The sequence below is a fragment of the Uloborus diversus genome, chromosome 8, assembly GCF_026930045.1.
Source record: "Uloborus diversus isolate 005 chromosome 8, Udiv.v.3.1, whole genome shotgun sequence".
Taxonomy (NCBI): domain Eukaryota; kingdom Metazoa; phylum Arthropoda; class Arachnida; order Araneae; family Uloboridae; genus Uloborus; species Uloborus diversus.
In genome coordinates this window covers 50,531,715-50,551,370 of record NC_072738.1, presented here as the reverse complement: position 1 = coordinate 50,551,370, position 19,656 = coordinate 50,531,715, and the positions used below count along the sequence as shown (strand labels likewise).

Here is a 19,656-nt window from a genome sequence, read left to right as displayed (position 1 = left end):
TATGAGGAGGGGGGGGGGGCAGGAAACTTTCACCCTGAGCGCCATCAGCTCTTCGGACAGCACTGTCCCTACATCTCAGGATACTTGACCCAACACTTAGTGATTGATCACCCCCTTCGTGAATGTAGGAAGACTCATAGATATTGAAACAAAAAACGCAGATTAGATGGTGTTTTTTTGATTTAATAAGTGACACTTGAAGTGAATGTACAAAAGGTTCACTCTTTAGGTAAACTGTATTACTTTTTTTTTTAATTAATCTTCAGCAGAAAAGCAAATGTCAAATTCAAAACTTTATCAGCTCAGACCAAAACAATATTTCAGTATATGCAATAAACCAGACAACCTGGTTATCATATCTAGAGACTGCAGTTCCTATCTTATTAGAACTCACCAGTCTGGATTAGTGAATAACTGATGTGTCATCTCATTGAAGCTGAGAGTGCCAACAAACTGGTAGATAAAGTAAATTTATCTCACCAGTGAGCAGGGTTGACAAGGTTTTGGACACTACAGTAAAAACCATGGTAAAAACTGGTTTTTACCATTCTCTTCAAAACCCTTGTGTCCAAAACTGTCCGAAAGTGTCCAAAACTTTTTAGAAATATTGTATTCTGTGAGAAAAGATCAAAAATAGAATAAAATGTATCAAAGTAATGTTTTATATTGAACATTTATTCAATGAGAACATTCAACTTATTTATGCAGCTGATTTTAATCTAGATACATAGAAGTCAGGGTTGGCTTTCTGCCGGCAGAAACTAGTTTTTGCCGTGCCAGTGGCAGAAACTGGTTATAACCGGTAAAAACCGGCAGAAACTGGCTAAAACTTAAAAAAGTCTTTAAAAACTCAAGTAATTAGTAAATGATATTTGTTTACATAAACTAAAAAAATAAACATTATTTCATCATTAAAAAAAATAAAATCCCATGCTAGTGCCCTTGATTTAGTTCAGAAAGGGAATTTTCCAATTACAGTGGCTCGTAGTATTTGTATTAATTTAACAAAGGATAAAAAATCATACAAGGGTGCTTAGGAAATAGGAGTGACATACAGAATTAAACAGGTATTTTTTAACAATTAATTATTTTTTCCATACATTTTCTGTTGTATATCAAGAATTAATTTTTCATTTTGTGAGTTTTTGCCAGTTTCTGCCACAAAGTGGCAGAAAGTGGTTTTTGCCATGCTGGTTTTAACCGGTTTCTACCAGTGGTTTTAACCACCTCGGCAGAAACTTGCCAACCCTGATAGAAGTTGAATTCTTAATTTAAATTTCAATTTGTATGCAGGAGTGTTTATTTATTTATTTGTTATTATCATTATTATTACTTTATGTATGATAAATGTAACCAAATTTCCCTATATTTATGTACGAGGGGGAACCCAAAAGAAACTGGGCTAATGGTGTGATTCCAATCCTAGATGTAGTAGAGTGTTCTCCAGCTAGATGGCTCAAGTAGAGACCTTCACAGACCAGCTGTGCAAGTGGCGTCAGTTCAGTTGATAACGTCTGATTGTTGTGTCAGTTTTCTCAGGTGTTGTTGCTTTCCGCCTGCGAACTCATTATGGCAGATTTGAAAGAACAAACTGTAGGCTTGAAATTTTGCTTCCTGCTTGAAGAGTAGGCAACGGAATAGCTTACCAAATGCTTCAACAAGCTTTGAAGAACGATGCTATGAACCGTACACAAGGTTTCGAGTGGTTTGGGCGCTTTACACGTGGTAGCATGAATGTTGAAGATCATGCTCGCTCTGAGCGCCCATCAACATCTCTGAATGATGAAAATGTTTAAAAATCTGCTAAAAAAATCAACAAGAGTCGTCGTTTTACGATTGACGAAACTTAAGAAGAAATAAGAGTGAGTTGGAGCTCGTGCGGACGATTGGAAGACTGGTTCCTTCACCATGATAACACTCTCGTATGCACAGCCTTCTCTATTAACCGCTATTTGGCCTCTCAGGGGTGGCCAGTTGTTCCTCGACCCTCGTATTCACCAGACCTAGCCCCCTCTGACCTTTTTCTGCTCCCAAGAATGAAAAAAATTCTGAAAGAGATGTGTTTTGATGATGCAGAAGCTGTAAAAACTGTTTCGCAACGGGCACTGGAGTTGGTCAAAATTAAAGAGTTCCAGGTGAGCTTCTAACAGGGAAAAAATAATTAACAAGTGTATTGCATCTATGAATGAACACTTTGAAAGAGACTAAAGATATTTTGTGAATAAACTAATAAATAAATATTTTAGAACAAAAATCCGGTTATTTTTGGATCCCCCCTCGTATGTGTGTAAATGAAAGCAGGGTTGGCAAGGCTTTTACCATCCTGTTCAAAACCCTTGTGTCTGAAAGTGTCTAAAACTATTTTTTGAGAAACTATACTTTGTGAGAAAATGTTAAAAACAGAACAAAATGTGTCAAAATTATGTTTTTTGACCATTTAATATATTTATTCCATGTGAACATTCAAGTATAAATATATATGTATCTTATTTATGCAGCTGATTTTAATCTAGTTGCGTAGAAATTAAATTCTTCATTAAAAATTTCAATTTGTATGCAGGAGTTTTTTTTCTATAAACCGAATTTTTCGACATTTATGCATGTGTGCAAAAAAATAAGATGTCCAAAATATAATGCAATAATTGACTTAAATGCAATAAATTCAATTTTTTTTGTTGTTACAGAATGTATTATATTAAAAATATGAACTAAAAAAAGAATAGCAGAAGTTTTATAATAGAAGTGTTTAATCCGTCAATTTCTTGCTCTTTAATCTATTATTTAAAAATTATTTGCAAAAACCATTAAAAAAATTAACTTTTTTTTTTTTTGAACCTAAATATTGCACATCCTTCATTTGAGTTAAAATTGAAATTCGTTGTCTTCGTAGCGTTCTGAATTTCCTTTCATAACTCTACCAACTTTACATAAGGAAGTTTTTATGTAATAATTATTGGCAATTTTTTTAAGTAAAATATTTTTTAAATGAACAATGAACATTTTGGAGAAAAATATTATCAAATACTCATTATATATATATATGTATATATACAGTGAAACCTCCGAATAGCGGACAGTCAAGGGACCAGAAGTTTTGTCCGTTATTGGGAGGTGTCCGCTATTAGAAGGAACTACTTAATTTACCTTTTTCAAAATGGGCTGTTGTTCCCTTTGTAGAACACAACCGAACAACAAGGTTTACTACATTTTACGTCAAGTGTAATTAATCTGTATTTTCTTAATAAAGGTATACTGACAGCACTCACTTATCTTAAAAAGCATTTAATCAATTAAGGTAATCAGTTAAAACAGTTTGACATCTCTTTTTTGCATTTCAAGCCTGTTTCTCAATATAAATATTTAAATCATTTACCTTAGCAAGTCTTTCAGTGTCCCCTTTGCTCAGGAAAAAGTTTTTCAATTCTTTCCTGTATTTCAATGCTTCCCAAAAGTCTCTAATTAACCGACTTCAAAAAGGAGGCGGTTATCAGTTCATACCGATGTATGTTTTTTTTTTGTTTGTCCACTCATAGCGTTTCACCTTGTGAACCGATTTTGATGATTCTTTTTTTAATGAATAGAGGATGGCTCAACTTAGGTCCCATTACTTTGTTTGACCATATTTGTTCTTTAGAAAAAAAGTTATGGGCAAAAAACAGTAAATTTCCCTATTAAATGATTAAAATGATATTGTAGCAAAGTTCGCACTTGTCATCCGTGGATAACGGTGGCTCAGTGGTAGAATTCTCGTCTCCCACACGAGCAACCTGGGTTCAAATCCCGACTAGGACAAAGTGAATTTTACTAAAATTTCGTTTCTACTGTTTTCCTTATTTTCTCGAATGTTCTATTAATTTCTGTATCTTTTCAAGTCTGGAAAGTTCCAGCACTTTTTCAAGTTGTATATAAGGAGATGTAACGTTCATTCGTGGTTCTGAATTAAGATCTCGAGTTGAGACTAACGAGTATTCGCTTCATTTGGCTTTCACATTGTCTTCGCTATCTTCATCTACGCGACAATATGAAACTCATTGTTATAAAAGTTTGGTGCCATATAACTGTAACATTAATAGTAATTGTAATGATAATTTTGAATAAAGGCTTTTCTAAAGCAATACAGTGATATAGAGCCGCACTTCTTACTAGGTAACTTCTTACTTTTACTGAAATATCTACATTTACACTAAAAAGAATGAAATAAAAAATTTTTGAAAAAAAAAAAAAAAAATAGAACCGACTTCAAAATTGCTCTAAAAAGTGAAAAATAATTTTATTCTTTAAACACCATCGATAATACTTTTAAACATAATTTTTGAAGTTGGCGCAAAAACAAAAAGTAAAATCCATTGTAACCATGCTTCGTTCATATTTTTATCAAAAAATCATCCAAACTTAGGAACGAAACATTTATATCGTTACTCAAATATGCTGTCATCAATGCGTAATGCATGTGGTAGTGAAGAAACTGGACGTGGTTAAATTTATACTTGTAGTTGAGTTATGGCTGTGAATGGTTTTATCGATCGTTTTTGCGCCAACTTCAAAAATTATGTTTAAAAGTATTATCGATGTGTTTAAAGAATAAAATTATTTTTCACTTTTTAGAGCAATTTTGAAGTCGGTTCTATTTTTTTTTCAAAATTTTTATTATGCACAATTTTCTAATTTCGTCTTTATCTTTTAAAATTTCGCTGATTTGAGTTTTCCCAACTTGAAAACGATCGGCAAGACAACGCACACTTATTTTTTCTTTTTCGGCAACATCCAAAACATTAATTTTTTCTTTCAATGTCACTCTTTCTTTTAGTTGCCATTTTAAAACTCAAATAATATTGTCACACAAAAAAAAATCAACTAAATCAACACTCCTTTAGGAAAGTTTGCAACTGCAAAGCTACGATTGCTGCATGAAAATTAGGTTCGCTTGCCTCTCACTTCATCTCAGGGTATGAATATCCCATTACCAACAGGCGGCGATTCGGCGGAGCAACCCCCCCCCCCCCACACACTTTTTATGGTTAATTTATTTATTTTATCTCGAGTATCACTATTGCATGATTGACAGTTGGCAATATGATCTTGAATATGGACAAATCTTTTTCATGTCTAAAAATTAAACAACCCAACGAAACCACGGCGCCATAAAGCCGACTACTACCGGCGCCGGTCTGCTCAATTGCATCTCCCGAGAGCCCCAGTTAGAAAAAGCGCCCAGTTTCCTCTTTTTTATCTTAACTTTTGAATAGTTATTGTGCACAAAATTCATTAAAATCTTAAGAAAAACGTACGTTAATTGTTAGACTGACATCAGTTTTCATCAGGGGGGGGGGATATCAGCTGTGGAGGATGAAAAGCTTTGTAATGCAAGCAGTTACTAAGATATTCTGTGAAAAGAAAAAAAAACGGAAGTGCTACAATCGCGAGGGAATTTTTTTGTGAAATAACTGTCCGTTATTCAGAGTGAATTACATGGAATGGCCTATATTGAGGGACTGGGACTTGCAAAAATGTCCGTTAATTAGAGGTGTCGGTTAAGGGAGGTTTCACTGCATAATTAAACCTCATTAATATCTAATTTATGCATTACGAATATTGCAGTAAATACGAATTAATTAGATTACACCCCTTTAGCTTTAGCATAGTTTTGGACGGTAAAAGCCATCTGTCCTGTCCTAAACCAGTTTTGAACCGTCGAAAACCCAATCCTGCCAGTGAGTGTTTGCAGCATGGCGCCATTGGACTTGTAAATTGAAGGCAAAGCTGGGATATTTAGCAGTAAGTTACCGCTCCTAAGCATGGGCTAAGGCTGACAAAATGTCCATTTTTCCATGAAATGACCCAATATAAGTGTCTCCACGAACTCATTGTTCTCTTGCCTACTTCTGAGGGCACAATATGTGCCCCGGGGGATTTGACTACTATAGTTTTTTAAAACAAATTTATAAGTGGATTGTTCTGTGAAACAGAATGCAATTTAACCAAATTTGTTTGTCCTTCATTCTGTTTTTTTTCTGCATTTCTCCATTTGTTACATTTTTTCGGTATATAATTTTTCCTGTCCGTAAATTTATTGCTAATTTATTCAGAATGGTTTCATTTTTGGACAGTTTGCATTGTTTATGGGATTTCTTGGAAATTTATTACTTAACAGTTTTTTCCTGATGGAATTATATTATAAATTTCGGCACCAGGTGTCATTTTGTCTTTTTTTTTTGTTAAACTCCATTTTTTTTGTATTTATACTGTCTCCTGTTCCATGGTGTTGCTTTCTTTATTGCTTTCCTCGTATGACTTTCATCCAGAAGCTCACACTTCTTGCACTGAAAAAGGTGTTCCTTGTAACACCAAAACACGTGTCTGCAGTAATTTGCAATTTTTGTACTTCAAAACGTTGATTAATTGATTAATTCATTTAACATTATACTATTTATTTTTTTTTTTCCATTTAATTTTTTTACTCATCAACTTTTTCCTCTTCTCCTTAGGATTCTTGCCATTTGAAAATTTCAGAAGAAAATGAATGCATCATCATAAGAGATTTACTCCAAAGATTTTTGTTTTGCACTTTAATTAGTTAACACGACTCAAAAGAACAATCTGAGCCATGAAAAGTTTTTTGCAAAGTTGTTCATGTCTCAAATGTATTATATTACTAAATATATCTTTTTTATTTAAGATAATATGACACAGCAGAGATGGAAACTGCTGATGTAATGATAAAATCAGTGTTAAAGAAATCTGATGCAGTTGTCAAGAAAGGGAAAAAAGTTTCATTTTGTAACACAGTGAAGCTATTTATTGAAGATGAGGACAGTAAAATTAATGAGAATGAAGAAAAATTAAAATGTGTTGAAATAAGCATTGTTGATAGCAAAAAAGAAAATCTAGCCATTATATCTGATTCATTATGTCATGATGATTGCAGTATAACAGATTTTTTAGTTCATAAAGTAGTCTATGAAAATGGTGTTACATCTGATGATGATGTTGAGGCACCAAATGATGAAACGGAGGAAAACATATTATATTCTGAACCATCAGAAGAAGAAGAAGATTTGGAATTTGTTGTTCATAAAGTTACTGAGCATGAAGATGATTTAATTCAACAGGAACTAGAGTTTGAAGCTTCTAATCTAGAGAATGAAAATGAAAGCAAAACCAACCTAAACTGTAATGAGCTTGTAATTAGTAAGTTCTCAAAATTAAGTGTTGAAAATATCTTGGTTCATGACAAAATCATTGCTTTCATTGATCAAAAAAAGTTATCTTTACCATCGTCTGATCATATCTTAAGTTCAAAACTGGACATTATGCCTGATTTTTCAATCAGCAAAGATTTTAGTGGTTCAAGCTTTGATGATTTTTCTTCTATCAAAAACACAGAATTAATTTTATCTCCGCCACTACAGGAGCTCAGTTTGAAGAAAATTGTTGAAGCACAATCAGATAATACATTGTGTGAGCTTGATATAAGTCCATTAAATTCAATTCAAGAAACGGATAGTGAATCGGATATATCTTCTGAAGGCACAATGATTATGATGACATCGGAAGAATGTGAGAAAAATGAACAGCATATTAGGGAAAGTCTTTTGCAATATGAATCTTTAAAAGAGAAACTGTCTAAAAGTGAAGATGACGAACCTTCTGATAATCCAAATGACTCATTGATCATCAATGCACAAGCTCCAGATGATAGTACAAAAATGCCAGAAGATGTTCAATGTGAAACTGTTCCTAGTTTGGAAGATATTAATACAGAGAGTAGTATTCAGAAAACTTTTGAAGAGAGTGAAGAAATTAGTATTAAAAAGTCTTTTGTAGAAGACAATGAGAAACCATCCATTCAAACTGAGTTGTATGAGCCATCTTCTAATAAACTAGTCAAGTTTGAAAGTAGTTTAAGAAAACCAAAGCCTTTCTTCCAAGAACCAGTTGTGAATCTTGAAGAAGAGAACAATTTAGATTTAAGTTATGTGCATGCAATTAGGAAAGCATCATTAAAAACTCCAAATAATGTGAGTTATTGGGAAAAGTCTTTATCTTCAGTCGAAATTCCGAAAGATGTCCGTGAGTGGAAAATATTGCTGAGTCGGTTGAACAAAAACGCTGATGGAATGGAGCCAAGTCATCAACAGAACATGCAATCCTATGAAACAGATACAGATAGTGAATCTAGCTTCTGTTCAAGAGGAGAGTCGGATTCTTCCAAATTTGCTTTGTCCGTAGAAGAATCCCCTTCCTCAACAAAGTCGGATGAACTTGAGAGTTTTGTGCACCAAAGTACAGAAAGAGTGGAGAGAATTCGAAACCGTTACCTTGTGAAGAATAAACCTCGGGTAGATTTAGGGTTTGTACGAAATTCTTCAGTTCGTGGTATAAGGCCGAGGTTTGGTTCAACTGCAGAAATTTTGCAACGGATGCAAGAGCGAAATCTTCCACATTTTAGTGCATCTTCCAAAACACACTTGTCGTGGCCTTGCCATGAAACACACAATCCAGAATTTGACTGCTCTCGAACGAGACAGCCATCTCATTATTATTTTAGTCAAAACATATCTGGTGAGTATTCATCACAAACATCCTTCACAACTCATAGAAGAAAACAATTTGCTTACTGTGATCATAATTCTATGTCATCTTGTCCGTCCATTTTTCTACATGAAAGAGGTGCTCCAGAAGGTGCTAGCCCACCAAGATCTCTTTCTGAAGATAGTATAGATCAGTCTTTTGATGAGGACAATCCAAATAGTGTTGTGTATTATTCCATGAAAGTATGAACGAAAATTATTGTTTAGTTTTAACTTCTATGTTTAGCTATAAGCATGTTAACCCTTTATTTGCTCAATCGATGTATATATGTAAAATTTATCTAGGTATGTTCAGTCTAGGTATGTTCTGTTGAAATGTGATCTATGTCTGAAAAGATTTTGGAAGATTTTGTTTCTTTTTTTTTTAAATACAAATGTACAATTTTAATATATTTATATATTTAATGCATCATTCCATTTAAAATTTGTTTTATATTGAGATTCTTTTATATATTTTGTTAATCATATAATATATTATGTTATAAACTGCAAGTTTACCTCTCTACACTGGGGCTAAGGCAGAACTACAACAAGCCCAGATTGAGAAATGTTTCAAGGGGAGGGCAGTTTTTTTTTTAACTTGCCTTATACTATGTATACGATTACACATACTTTGGGGGGGGGGGGGCTCCACAGCATTTTTATCTAAAACAACTAAAATATAGAGATGTAGATGAAGAGGTTTCCAAACCTATTCCTTTCCTTGTTGAAATAGGTATTCTAAAATTGCTTTTAAAACTTTAATTCCCTAATAATTCCGGGGGGATTTTTCAAAACTCTCTCCCCTAACATCAACAAAGGTCATTTAAAATTGCGCTTTTTGAAACTTCGGTTTTAAAAAATTATTGCAGGAAGGTTACTGAACCCATTTCTTTCCCCTAATACAACCTGAGATGTCTATAAGTGTGTCTTTAAGACTTAAATTTTGTGAATTGCTTGGGGGAAGGCCTTCTTCTAACATCGGTAAAGATAGTCTAAAATTGCTCTTTTGCAACTTTATTTCAAAAAGTTTCCAGAAGAAAGATTTGAACCGCATTCCTTTCCTTAATGTGATCAAACTTCAATTTGTTTCAAACTTCAATTCAGAAAAATTGCCGGTGCAGGATTCCAGAGGCCATCACGCCTGATGCCCCTCCCTTGTATCCGTCCTTGAATTTCAAGCATACGCAATACATTTTATTGCAAGCTTGATTTTCAACATCCAATGTTATAATTGAGCTCTTGGTATATGTTTGTAGATTATGTTATGTTTAACATCACCTCAGAGTATTATAATGTTATAGAAACTGCACTAAATAAGCTGTACTCACTTTCAGCTTATTTAAAAATTTTTAAATATAAAATTGAATGTTTTGTTTTAAATTATTTTGTTTTAATTTATGTAATGCAGCTTTTTACTGCTAAATTTACTTTGGTATCAAATTTTAAATGTTTTTGGATCTGGATTATTAGTTATTTTTTAATGTGTTTTATTTATTTCTTTCTGCCTACAACATAAAAAAGAATTATTTAAACTTCATCAGACATTATAATTATAAGTTGATAAATTTAATACCATTATTTGGCACAAAACTTGTTTCAAACCTTAAATCATTCCTGATGGTATTACAGGGTGGCGATCAGGGATCAGGGAGATCAGGGAAAAGTCAGGGAACTTTATTAATCAGGGAAATATCAGGGAATTTTGAAAAAGTAACAAAAAATCAGGGAAAATTGATTTAATGAAGAAAAAAAAATTTTTTTTTTGCTTTACAAAATTAACTACTCTAATTCCCTACGCATTTTCCGCCAATTATCTGTTCAAAAAAAAGTAAAATTAATAAGGTGCGATTATACACTGCCGCATATTTGTGCATCTTATTGAATCTTACTTATTAACCACAGGATGAACTTCCTAAGATTGCTTCTGTGTCTGTTAGGTTGTTTATTTTACCTAGATTGAAATTTCCTTTTACGCTTTCAATGCTACGTAAAATAAACAACCATACAATCAAAGAGGAAGTTTTCATTAATGCCTTAGCTCCTTTCCTTTATTCCATTCTCTCGAAGTAATTAGCGTACTGTAATCACGATTTCAAGAAGAAATCTTTGGTTTTTGAATTAATACTATAAAAGCTTAAAAGTTATTACTTCTTCGTGTTTTTAATTTAATTACTAAAATTGAACTTTCAATAAAAAAAAAACTTTGTTTTTTTGCCGTTATACTATTTGTTTTCACTGCAGATTATATAGGTTTTCTTTTCTTCAGACTTAAGTGATTCTTTAATTTTATAACCAAATTGCATTTTTCTTTTATATATTTTAAAATTAACTAATTGATTTTTTTTTCTTTTTTTCCCTTGCATTTCAAAGTTGTTTGTTACAAAGCAATCTAAGATTTTTTTTCGTTACATACTGAAATCATTTGAAATAGAGTTAACTTGTGTACTTAAGTAAATATCTTTATTTTTTTATTGTTAAAATGCTGTATTCATTTATTAAAACTTATGTTCTTGATTAGAGAAAAGCTCCCTATGAATGCATGTCAAATGGTTTCATCTGTTTTGCATAAATATGTCAATTAGTTATCTAAGAATAACTACATTACTTCTATTCTTTCATTATTACTTGTTATTCTGGCAACAATTATTATACTGTTTGAAAACTTAGTTCAAAATTATTTCAATTACTTTTTAGTTCTATCATAAAAACACATATGTTTTTAAGAGTAATTTTAATAGTTTCCTTAAATTCTTATGCTAAGTGGTTTCTGAAAGTAAAGTTTTTTCTTTTAATTTTCTATAATCTTTCCATGTAGAAAAATTTAATATACTGTTGTGTAGGTCCCCCCCCCCCCAAAAAAAAAAAAATTGACTTGATATGTTTTTTTTAAACCATTTTATTAAAAAAGTAGCATCTTTTTAAAATATATCTTTAGTTCAACAACTTTACACAACGTAAAACGTTTGAAATACTGCATTTTATACAAACATACAATGGATTTCAAGTACAGCAAAGAAAGACAACCATTATCATTGGTAACGTAAATCAGGGAAATTTTCTGAACTTAATCAGGGAAATCATTGAAAAGTCAGGGAACTTTTTTTCACAGTTCCTGTCGCCACCCTGTATTATGTGTTATGATTTTTTATTTTTTAAAATTAAAAGTCAGATTTGTTTTGCACCATTCTTCATCAATTAGAAAATCGTGTGTCATGGTATATGGAAATTGTTTCTACATTTGAATGAAGCAATTGCCTTTTCGGTGGTATTTTGATAGTTGAAGTTTTAACCCTAACACCAGTGGATTAACACTAAACTCCAGTAGATAGAGTTAATCGTTTTCGTTTCTTCATTCCCCTGAAATGACAGTCTTACCAGTAAAACTGTTAAGTTACCGGATCGAGTTCAATCTTGTCACAAATAAAGCCTTCCCTACATGTTAAACATTTAACAAAACATATTATCAAATTATCTACCTGTTTCCGTGAGTTTTGTTGTTGAAACAGGCAGGTTACTCGATTTATTATTTATATGAGGATGGAGTAACCATGAGTAAACCTACTAAATTGTGTGTGGTGTAGCCCCAAAAAAGTTTGTTTTTATTTGCTGTTGTTATGAATTATTCCATGAGAAGTAAATTCTAATAATATAAGCTCACATGCTATCCACTGCTGCAATGGGGTTCTGCTGCTGCTTTTCTGTGAAAATTTCCAATTTCATAAAATTTGTTTTTATTAAATTTTTGTCCTGAATTTCATTTCAACATTACATAATTTTCTTATTACCATTTGTCTGATGTTGCTAAGGAAGCACTGAGCTAGAGCATGTTTGCTTACACATAGAAATAAATATAAATTTTTTGCCTACTTTCATGTTGAAGAAGTGAAAAAAAATGGCATCAAAAAGGTTTTTGAAGATCACCACTTTGTTTTTTTTTTCTTTTGTTTTCAGTTTATAAATCTAGATTTTAAATTACTTTCAGTGTCATAAAGTATATCTTTTAGCATTTGTGTTACATTTGATAGAATACCAAAATACTCAAGGAAGAGATTGTATGTGATCTTTTCTATTCATATCGCAATCCTACTTTCCTCCCTTCTCATTATTTTTTTGTGCATTTGGTGGTGCTATTTTTACCCTGTCAAAATTGATCTAACCTGTGTTATATATTTATAGTGTTCAGATAATTAAATATGCAAGTTCAAAATACTTTTTATCTTGCCATTTTTCACTACTTGCACTCTTTGTATCGTACAGTAAACTCCCAATTATCCACGGGCGACTTTTCCGCAACCCCTCTCACTTTAGAAAAAAAAAAAAATTGCTGATGCTCAGTTGAATGTAAATAAATAAACACTACTTTTTCAAGGGCAAAATCTCCTTTTATACAATCATATTTTATTACACTACTTATGTTAGAAAACAAGGAACTGGAAAATTCCCCCTCCCCTGTTTGTTTTTGGTGCAACCTTGTTTGATGTGTTTCGGCAATCTGCATGATTCTCTCACCTATGTGTGGGATCAGTTTGCAGTTGTGAGGATCCCTTTTTTTTTTAAAGCTTTCACATACATTTTTAGATATTATCGTTTCTCATGAAATACACCGCCAGCTTAGTCACTCCATCCAAGGACTGCAGTTTCATGCTTATTAGCACTCATCAGCATGGAATAGGAAGTGCTTGAGCTGGAGATGGAAAACCTCTTAAGGAAGCCAAGGGTTCCAGACAAACTGGTAGCTAATATAGAATTAGCACTGACCATTCCGGACTGATCAGTGCTAATAAGCACAAAACTGCAGTCCTCGGATGAAGTGACTAAGCTGACGGTGTATTTCATGTATTTCTGCCTTAGCTATAGGGCGGTAACTTAGTGTAAATTATTGTTTTGGCTATAATTTAATTGTGTGCGAATATTATTGATTTTTTAAGCTATTGTACACACTGCTATCATTTTTGACCAATTTTAGAGACTATCTGTGTAATTGCTTATCTGCGGTCACTGTGCCTCCCTATTCCGTGGATAATAAGGAGTTTAATGAATTTTTTTGTTTTTTTTTTCACATTAATATAATTAATATCAGATTATCAATGTTAGACATGAATTCATTTTTTAAAGGTTAATTAGGCTTAATGTTTCTGAGGTGGTTTTAGCAGTTATGTTAGAATGAATGAGAAAAATTGTGTTATTAATTTTTATTTAGATGGGTTACATTTTTTGGTATAAATCGAAATTCATGTTTTCCTGTGATATAATGATGGTAGCTAGGAGTTTTATAAAAATTTATTTCATTGCATCATACTTCCCAACAGGCTATCATGCCAGTCTTTTGGTGAAGCATATTTTTAGGAACTATATGAATTCAAAGCTATTAATATTCTGCTGCATATTTTTAAATTGTTCCATGTTATATGAAATATCTGGTTTTATGTGTTATAAACTCCAGCAAGAATTTCTCTCTACACCAGTCTGGTCCATCCATCGAGAAGGGATAAAATGGAGGGGGGGGGGTTAAGACTTTTATTCGTAAAGCAAAGACACAAAGTCACATGAAAGATTTTAAAGTGAATCATTGGAAGAAAACAAGTTTCTTTTTCCAGTTTCACACAAAACACACAACCATTCGCCGTTGTTAAGTCACGTGATTTGAGCTCTTTGCCTAAGCTTTTGCTAAGCCAATGATTGGACTAGCTCCCTCAATTTACTAATTCCCTCTCTGAGGGTCCATCTTAACAAAACAATGAATTATTTTTATCAATTGAATTGTTGAAAACTTTGTTGAACATTTTTTTATTTATGTGGCTTTTGCCCTTGAACTGAACCAACTTGGTTACTGTTGTTTCGATTATTTCTGTCCTTTTCCAAATTTTGGTTAATTCCAAATTTATCATCCAATGTATAAATTATTTGAATCTAATTTAATTTATAACTGAGCCATTGAGAGAAAAGTTGGTGAAGTTAAAAAAACAAGATTATGAGTTGTTGAATGATTTAATAGCTACTTTTGCCCAAAACAGTTTAAAACTATTAACTATTTATCGATAAATGGTTGAACCTTAACTTATACTACTGCATTAAATAGAATGAGGTTAAAACGTAAATACAAATTATTAAAAAATTTGACTTGCACCACTTTTGCCTGTTACAGCTCAGTTAATTCCCTGGAGCCAGAAATATTGATTGAAAATCAGAGGGTAAATGAATACTTCAAGAATATTATCCTGGCGGACAGAATAATTTATTGCATTTTTTAAACCTTATTTACTTCCTATTCCAAATCTGTTACTGTAAAAGTTATACTAAAATATCATACAGTAAAATCTGTAAAGTTGACCACCTGTTTAAGTTGACCACTAAAGTAGTGCACTGCAAGTGGTCAACTTACACAGGTTTCACTGTATTTCAAATGATGCGATTTTGCTATCACCTTTAAATTTAGAGTTGATCCTAATTTATTTCAAATTATTTTTCTTTTGCATTTATATTTTACTAGCAGTACCCGCACAGCGATGCCCGTGCTAAAACTTTAATGGAAGTCCGTTGAATAAAAAAAAATGACGCCCCCCCCCCCCCTCTGATGTAAAATGATCATTTTTCTTTGTATAAAATGCGTACACACCTTTAAAAAAAAAAAAAACTATTTAAGTTTCTTTGGAATTTAAAACTTTTTGTCAAATCATTAAATTAGATTTACAGTTGCTTTAAAACTCTATTTAGCAAGTGAAGCGGTTTTTACTGCAATTTAAAAAATATTTCGCCAAATAAACAAAAAAAGACATCAAATAATATCTTTCAAATGTAAAAATAATTGCGCAGCTCTATTCTTTATAGCAAAACTTGCACAGCAACGACGCTATCATAATCCATCTGTCTAACGGGGAAAAAAAAACATCCCGTGGAACTTTCAAAAATCATTGTCAGAAAAAAAGAAAAAATTGTCGTACAAGTTCACTCAGATAAAAACAAACCAAAAGTTAATTTTCTTTCAAAACAAGTTACAAGTTTAAGACAAGTCTACCTGAATGAGGGGGAAAAATAAGAATTTGATGCGCATGTTCCGCTCATTTGAATGTAACTCTGCTTAATTTAGAGGCTAACATACAATCTGCAAAAGCTGACATCCTTGAAAACTAATAGATGCATCCATCTCCACCTGTGAACCAGATGTTTGCTTTTCAATCTCATCGATGGTTGGGCTGTAATGACTGTGAAAACAATAATATCATTTATTCATCGTTAAAGTCAATGTATATGGTACGTCAAGATACTAATTATCTGTCGGCTTGATGATTGGTTAAGATTGGTCAGGTTTTTTGTTTCCCACCACTCCTCCCTCGAATTTTATATCAAGCATTTAATGTTTGGTAAGGATTTCAACATCATGCTTAATGAATTATGTAGATTAGGTTTGTTATTGAAGTATTGTATGTCTACCACCAATATTTTTATGTCCTTGTCTTAAGAGATAACTTTGAAAGCTATTCTAAGGAATAATTGCAGCAGGACAATTTCTAGCACTAACTAAAATTTTGCACAGCCTCAGTTTAAGGAGTTTGCAAATTGCTGCCATTGAAAGCATTCTTCCAAAAAACAGTTTAATTTAGTAGCCAGCTGAAACTAGTTAATTTCAAAGCTAAAACTTGGCAACCCCTAAATACAAGTATTTGCACTGCCTATAAGATTATTCAATATTCGTTATATTCCCTAGCATTTATTGAACATGAAAGCCATGTCTGTATGGATTTTATTCTATAAAATAATATGGCTGAAATCAAACTACCATATAAAAGTATAAATTATGCTGACAGTACATCCTGTTTTATACCGAACCTGCTTGTCTGTGATGGAACCCGACCTGATAAGATTTTGATTGGGTAGGGTGGCTAAGGTATTTTTGGCTTTGCTTCAGAGGGAAGGATTGGTTCTTGGATTTGCGCACATGCATGCTTTGAATTCTAACTCTTGCTTTTTCTTCCCTAACGTAATTAGTTAATTCCATTTCAAGTTTTCATGCTTTCAGTACACCCAAAAAATTTTGGAAAATTATTTTACTGATACGGGGCTAGAAAGAGTTTTATTATACGTAGCTGTAAGATGGAAAAGTTCAATGAAAAATCTTTTTCTTATTTGCCAAAATGTAAAATTGCTACTTCTAAAATCTTCTAGAGACATAGGTTCTTTACTAAGGTATTCTATGGACCGCGAGATTGATGGGGAAGATAATCTTTATGTTTGCATTTTTTTTTTTGAATGACTGAGCATATTACACTGCAAGCGTGGAAAGTGACACAACTCAAAATTTGTGAAAAACATACTAACCATTGATTTAAAACCTAAATTTAATGCTCTTTCTTACCACAAAACATGTACTAAGTTATCTTAAAGAACTGGTGCATGGTGGCTTAAAAGCAACATAACCAATAGAGACAGATCATTAAAATGTCAAAACTTATGAGAAAAGTTTTTAAACTTTAAGTATGCTTTATTAATTTAGACAACAAACACTAACCAGTAAACATCATCTCATAATTTTGTTGTTCATATTTCCAACATTTGAGACTAAATTATTTAAAAGTACTATTGTGTAAAACCTTGATTTTCTTCAAAGCTGTTTTTTGTTGCATCACTTTCCTTGCCAGGGAATGATACGATGATGAGACCAATATTTCTGAGCTAACTAAACAGCTTATATTTTTCAGGGTTAAAAATTAAGGTTTTATTGTCATTTAAAAAAAAATTATGGTTAGTGATTGATTTATCGTAATGAAATCTAACATTCACGATTATTCTTTTTGGTTTTGCACACATCATTAATTTTCTCTTCAAAAGATTGCTTTCAGGGTGCCTTTAATGATAAAAGGCTGAAAACCACTGATGTAAGCACAATGGGTTTGTAAAAAAAATGAGTACACCCTTTTGTGGTACTACAATCAAGAAATAAATATAGATTTCCATTACTACAATCTAGAAGCTACATTTAAAATTACATATAAATAATAGATGTAAAAAATAGATTAAAAAAACTTGAGAGCCCAAATAAAGTGTTAAAGAATTTTGAATTTTAGCAAAATTTTTACTTCTGTTAAAAGCTTTGTTCAATTCATAAAATTCCATTCAAGTTAAAAATTTTAATTTTCAGCTATTTCTTTGTGTAACTGAGAATTAATTTATGAGTTGAAGAGCATTAAAAATTCAACATAAATTTTTAAACGTTATTTATCTGTGTAGCGTACATTGATTTATGACATTGAATGGTTTGAGAATTGTTGAAAAAATAAATCAAATACATATTTTGGTGCTGGTCATTTTTAAGGAACTACTTTTTTTTAAAAAATTTAGATTTAAAACTTGGTTTGTGAGAATATTTTGTAAAATCCAAATGTATAATTATTTATTTAGCATAATGGCAGAGAGAACATATGGATTTAGTTCGCAAAAACTTAAGGGATAATTTTTTCTCTGAATATTAACCCAGCCAAGATAATAATGAATTAAGTGCTTTGGTGTACTTTATCAAAAATTGCTCTGATATTAATAAGGAATTTTAAAATAAAGGTGCAAATTTCATGATTAATTTTGATTCTTTTTTTATAATGATGTGTTAGCAAAAGTAACACTTTATTTATAAAGCTTGAAGACACAGTTGGGAGAGCTTATAGTATTTTTCTATATTCATTATCACACTTTGACTACAAATTAGCAACCATACATTCTCTGATAAGCATTTTTATTTCCCATTTCCAGTTATGTAAAGATAGGTTTAATGAACTGCACAGGGGTGCAGAAAATGTTTTTACTGCCAACATTTCCCCCAATCTATATGAACATTTCCCCAATCTTTTACAATATGCTTTATGTTTCAGATAAAAATTCATTCATTATAGGTATAGATAATTTTGAAAAAAAAAAAAGAAAAAACAATTGCATCTTTAAACCTAATAGAATGAACTGGTAACTTGTAGAACTAGGTACCTAAAAGGTATATTAAGTAAATACATATATAAGTTTTAATTAAAATCTCCTATCTAATATTTATTATTAAATGTAAATTATTATCCAACAAATAGTTAATGAAAATATAAAGAGTGGTGATGCAAAAGAAAAAGCATTCAAAAGACACTAGTGAAAAAAATCGTAAAATTAAAAGAAAATCAAATTTGCAACATTCCCCAGATGTTCAAATTTTCCCCGATCCTAGAATGCCGGATTCGACATATTCTGCACCCGTGGAACTGCGAAGTGCAATGTTCATCAATTTTATTTAAAAAATAAAACAAAATGTGGTTCAATTCTGTGTTTAAGTTCTAATTATTGATTATTGAAAGCATTTATGCACAAATTTTTCTTTTCTATGTACAATTCCATGTTTGTAAAATTTATATTTTTACTATAAAAGTCTACCTGTTCTTTATTATTATAAATATTTCATAAATAAATAACTCTATTGAGTCCTATAATTATTTATACATTACATGTTTTTGAAGAATGTATTTTGAATTAAAATGATTAAAAAATGAACATTAATTTAGTTGTTTTTCTTTGAGTTCATATTTCCAAATTAATTATTCTATGAAATGAATGCGAAGTTAACAAATATTATTACCTACATAATGTTAGATTTCTTAATAAGATAACTGGTGATTTTCTGGAAAGTTGGCTGCAGATTTTAGTTAACCTTATCCTCACAAGGAACGCGAACAAATTGCTTCATGCATGAAATACCGGGCAGATTCGAACAAAAACTGGTCCATAGGTAACCTCAGAGAGTAAGTGCTGATTCAATTTTGATAGCAATAACTCAAAGGTGGGTTGAGCAATCGAAAATTTTCTCTCGTTATTTGTGACTGCTATAAAAATTAGCACAGTAATCTTATTATTTTTAATAAATGAAGCCAATGAAAAATACAAAATCATTAGTATCTTCTCTTTGTTTTTTAAAAATCCAATATTTTCTTCAACAAACAGAGGGACTCCAATTTAGTGATAAAAAACGTTGCAAGCGGGAAAATGTAAAATTGTAGCCGTGTTCAAAATATCAGGGCTGTGGAGTCGGAGTCGTTAGAAAACATGCTGACTCTCTGACTCC

The 19,656-nt window shown here is 31.7% G+C and overlaps 1 protein-coding gene across 1 annotated transcript; it reads left to right on the top strand.

Annotated features, from left to right (window-relative positions):
- Positions 1-6,695: 6,695 nt before the first annotated feature.
- LOC129228358 (uncharacterized) lies at positions 6,696-8,780 on the top strand. The gene has a single exon (XM_054863036.1). It carries the CDS (start codon positions 6,696-6,698, stop codon positions 8,778-8,780), a length of 2,085 nt encoding a protein of 694 aa, XP_054719011.1.
- Positions 8,781-19,656: the final 10,876 nt, after the last annotated feature.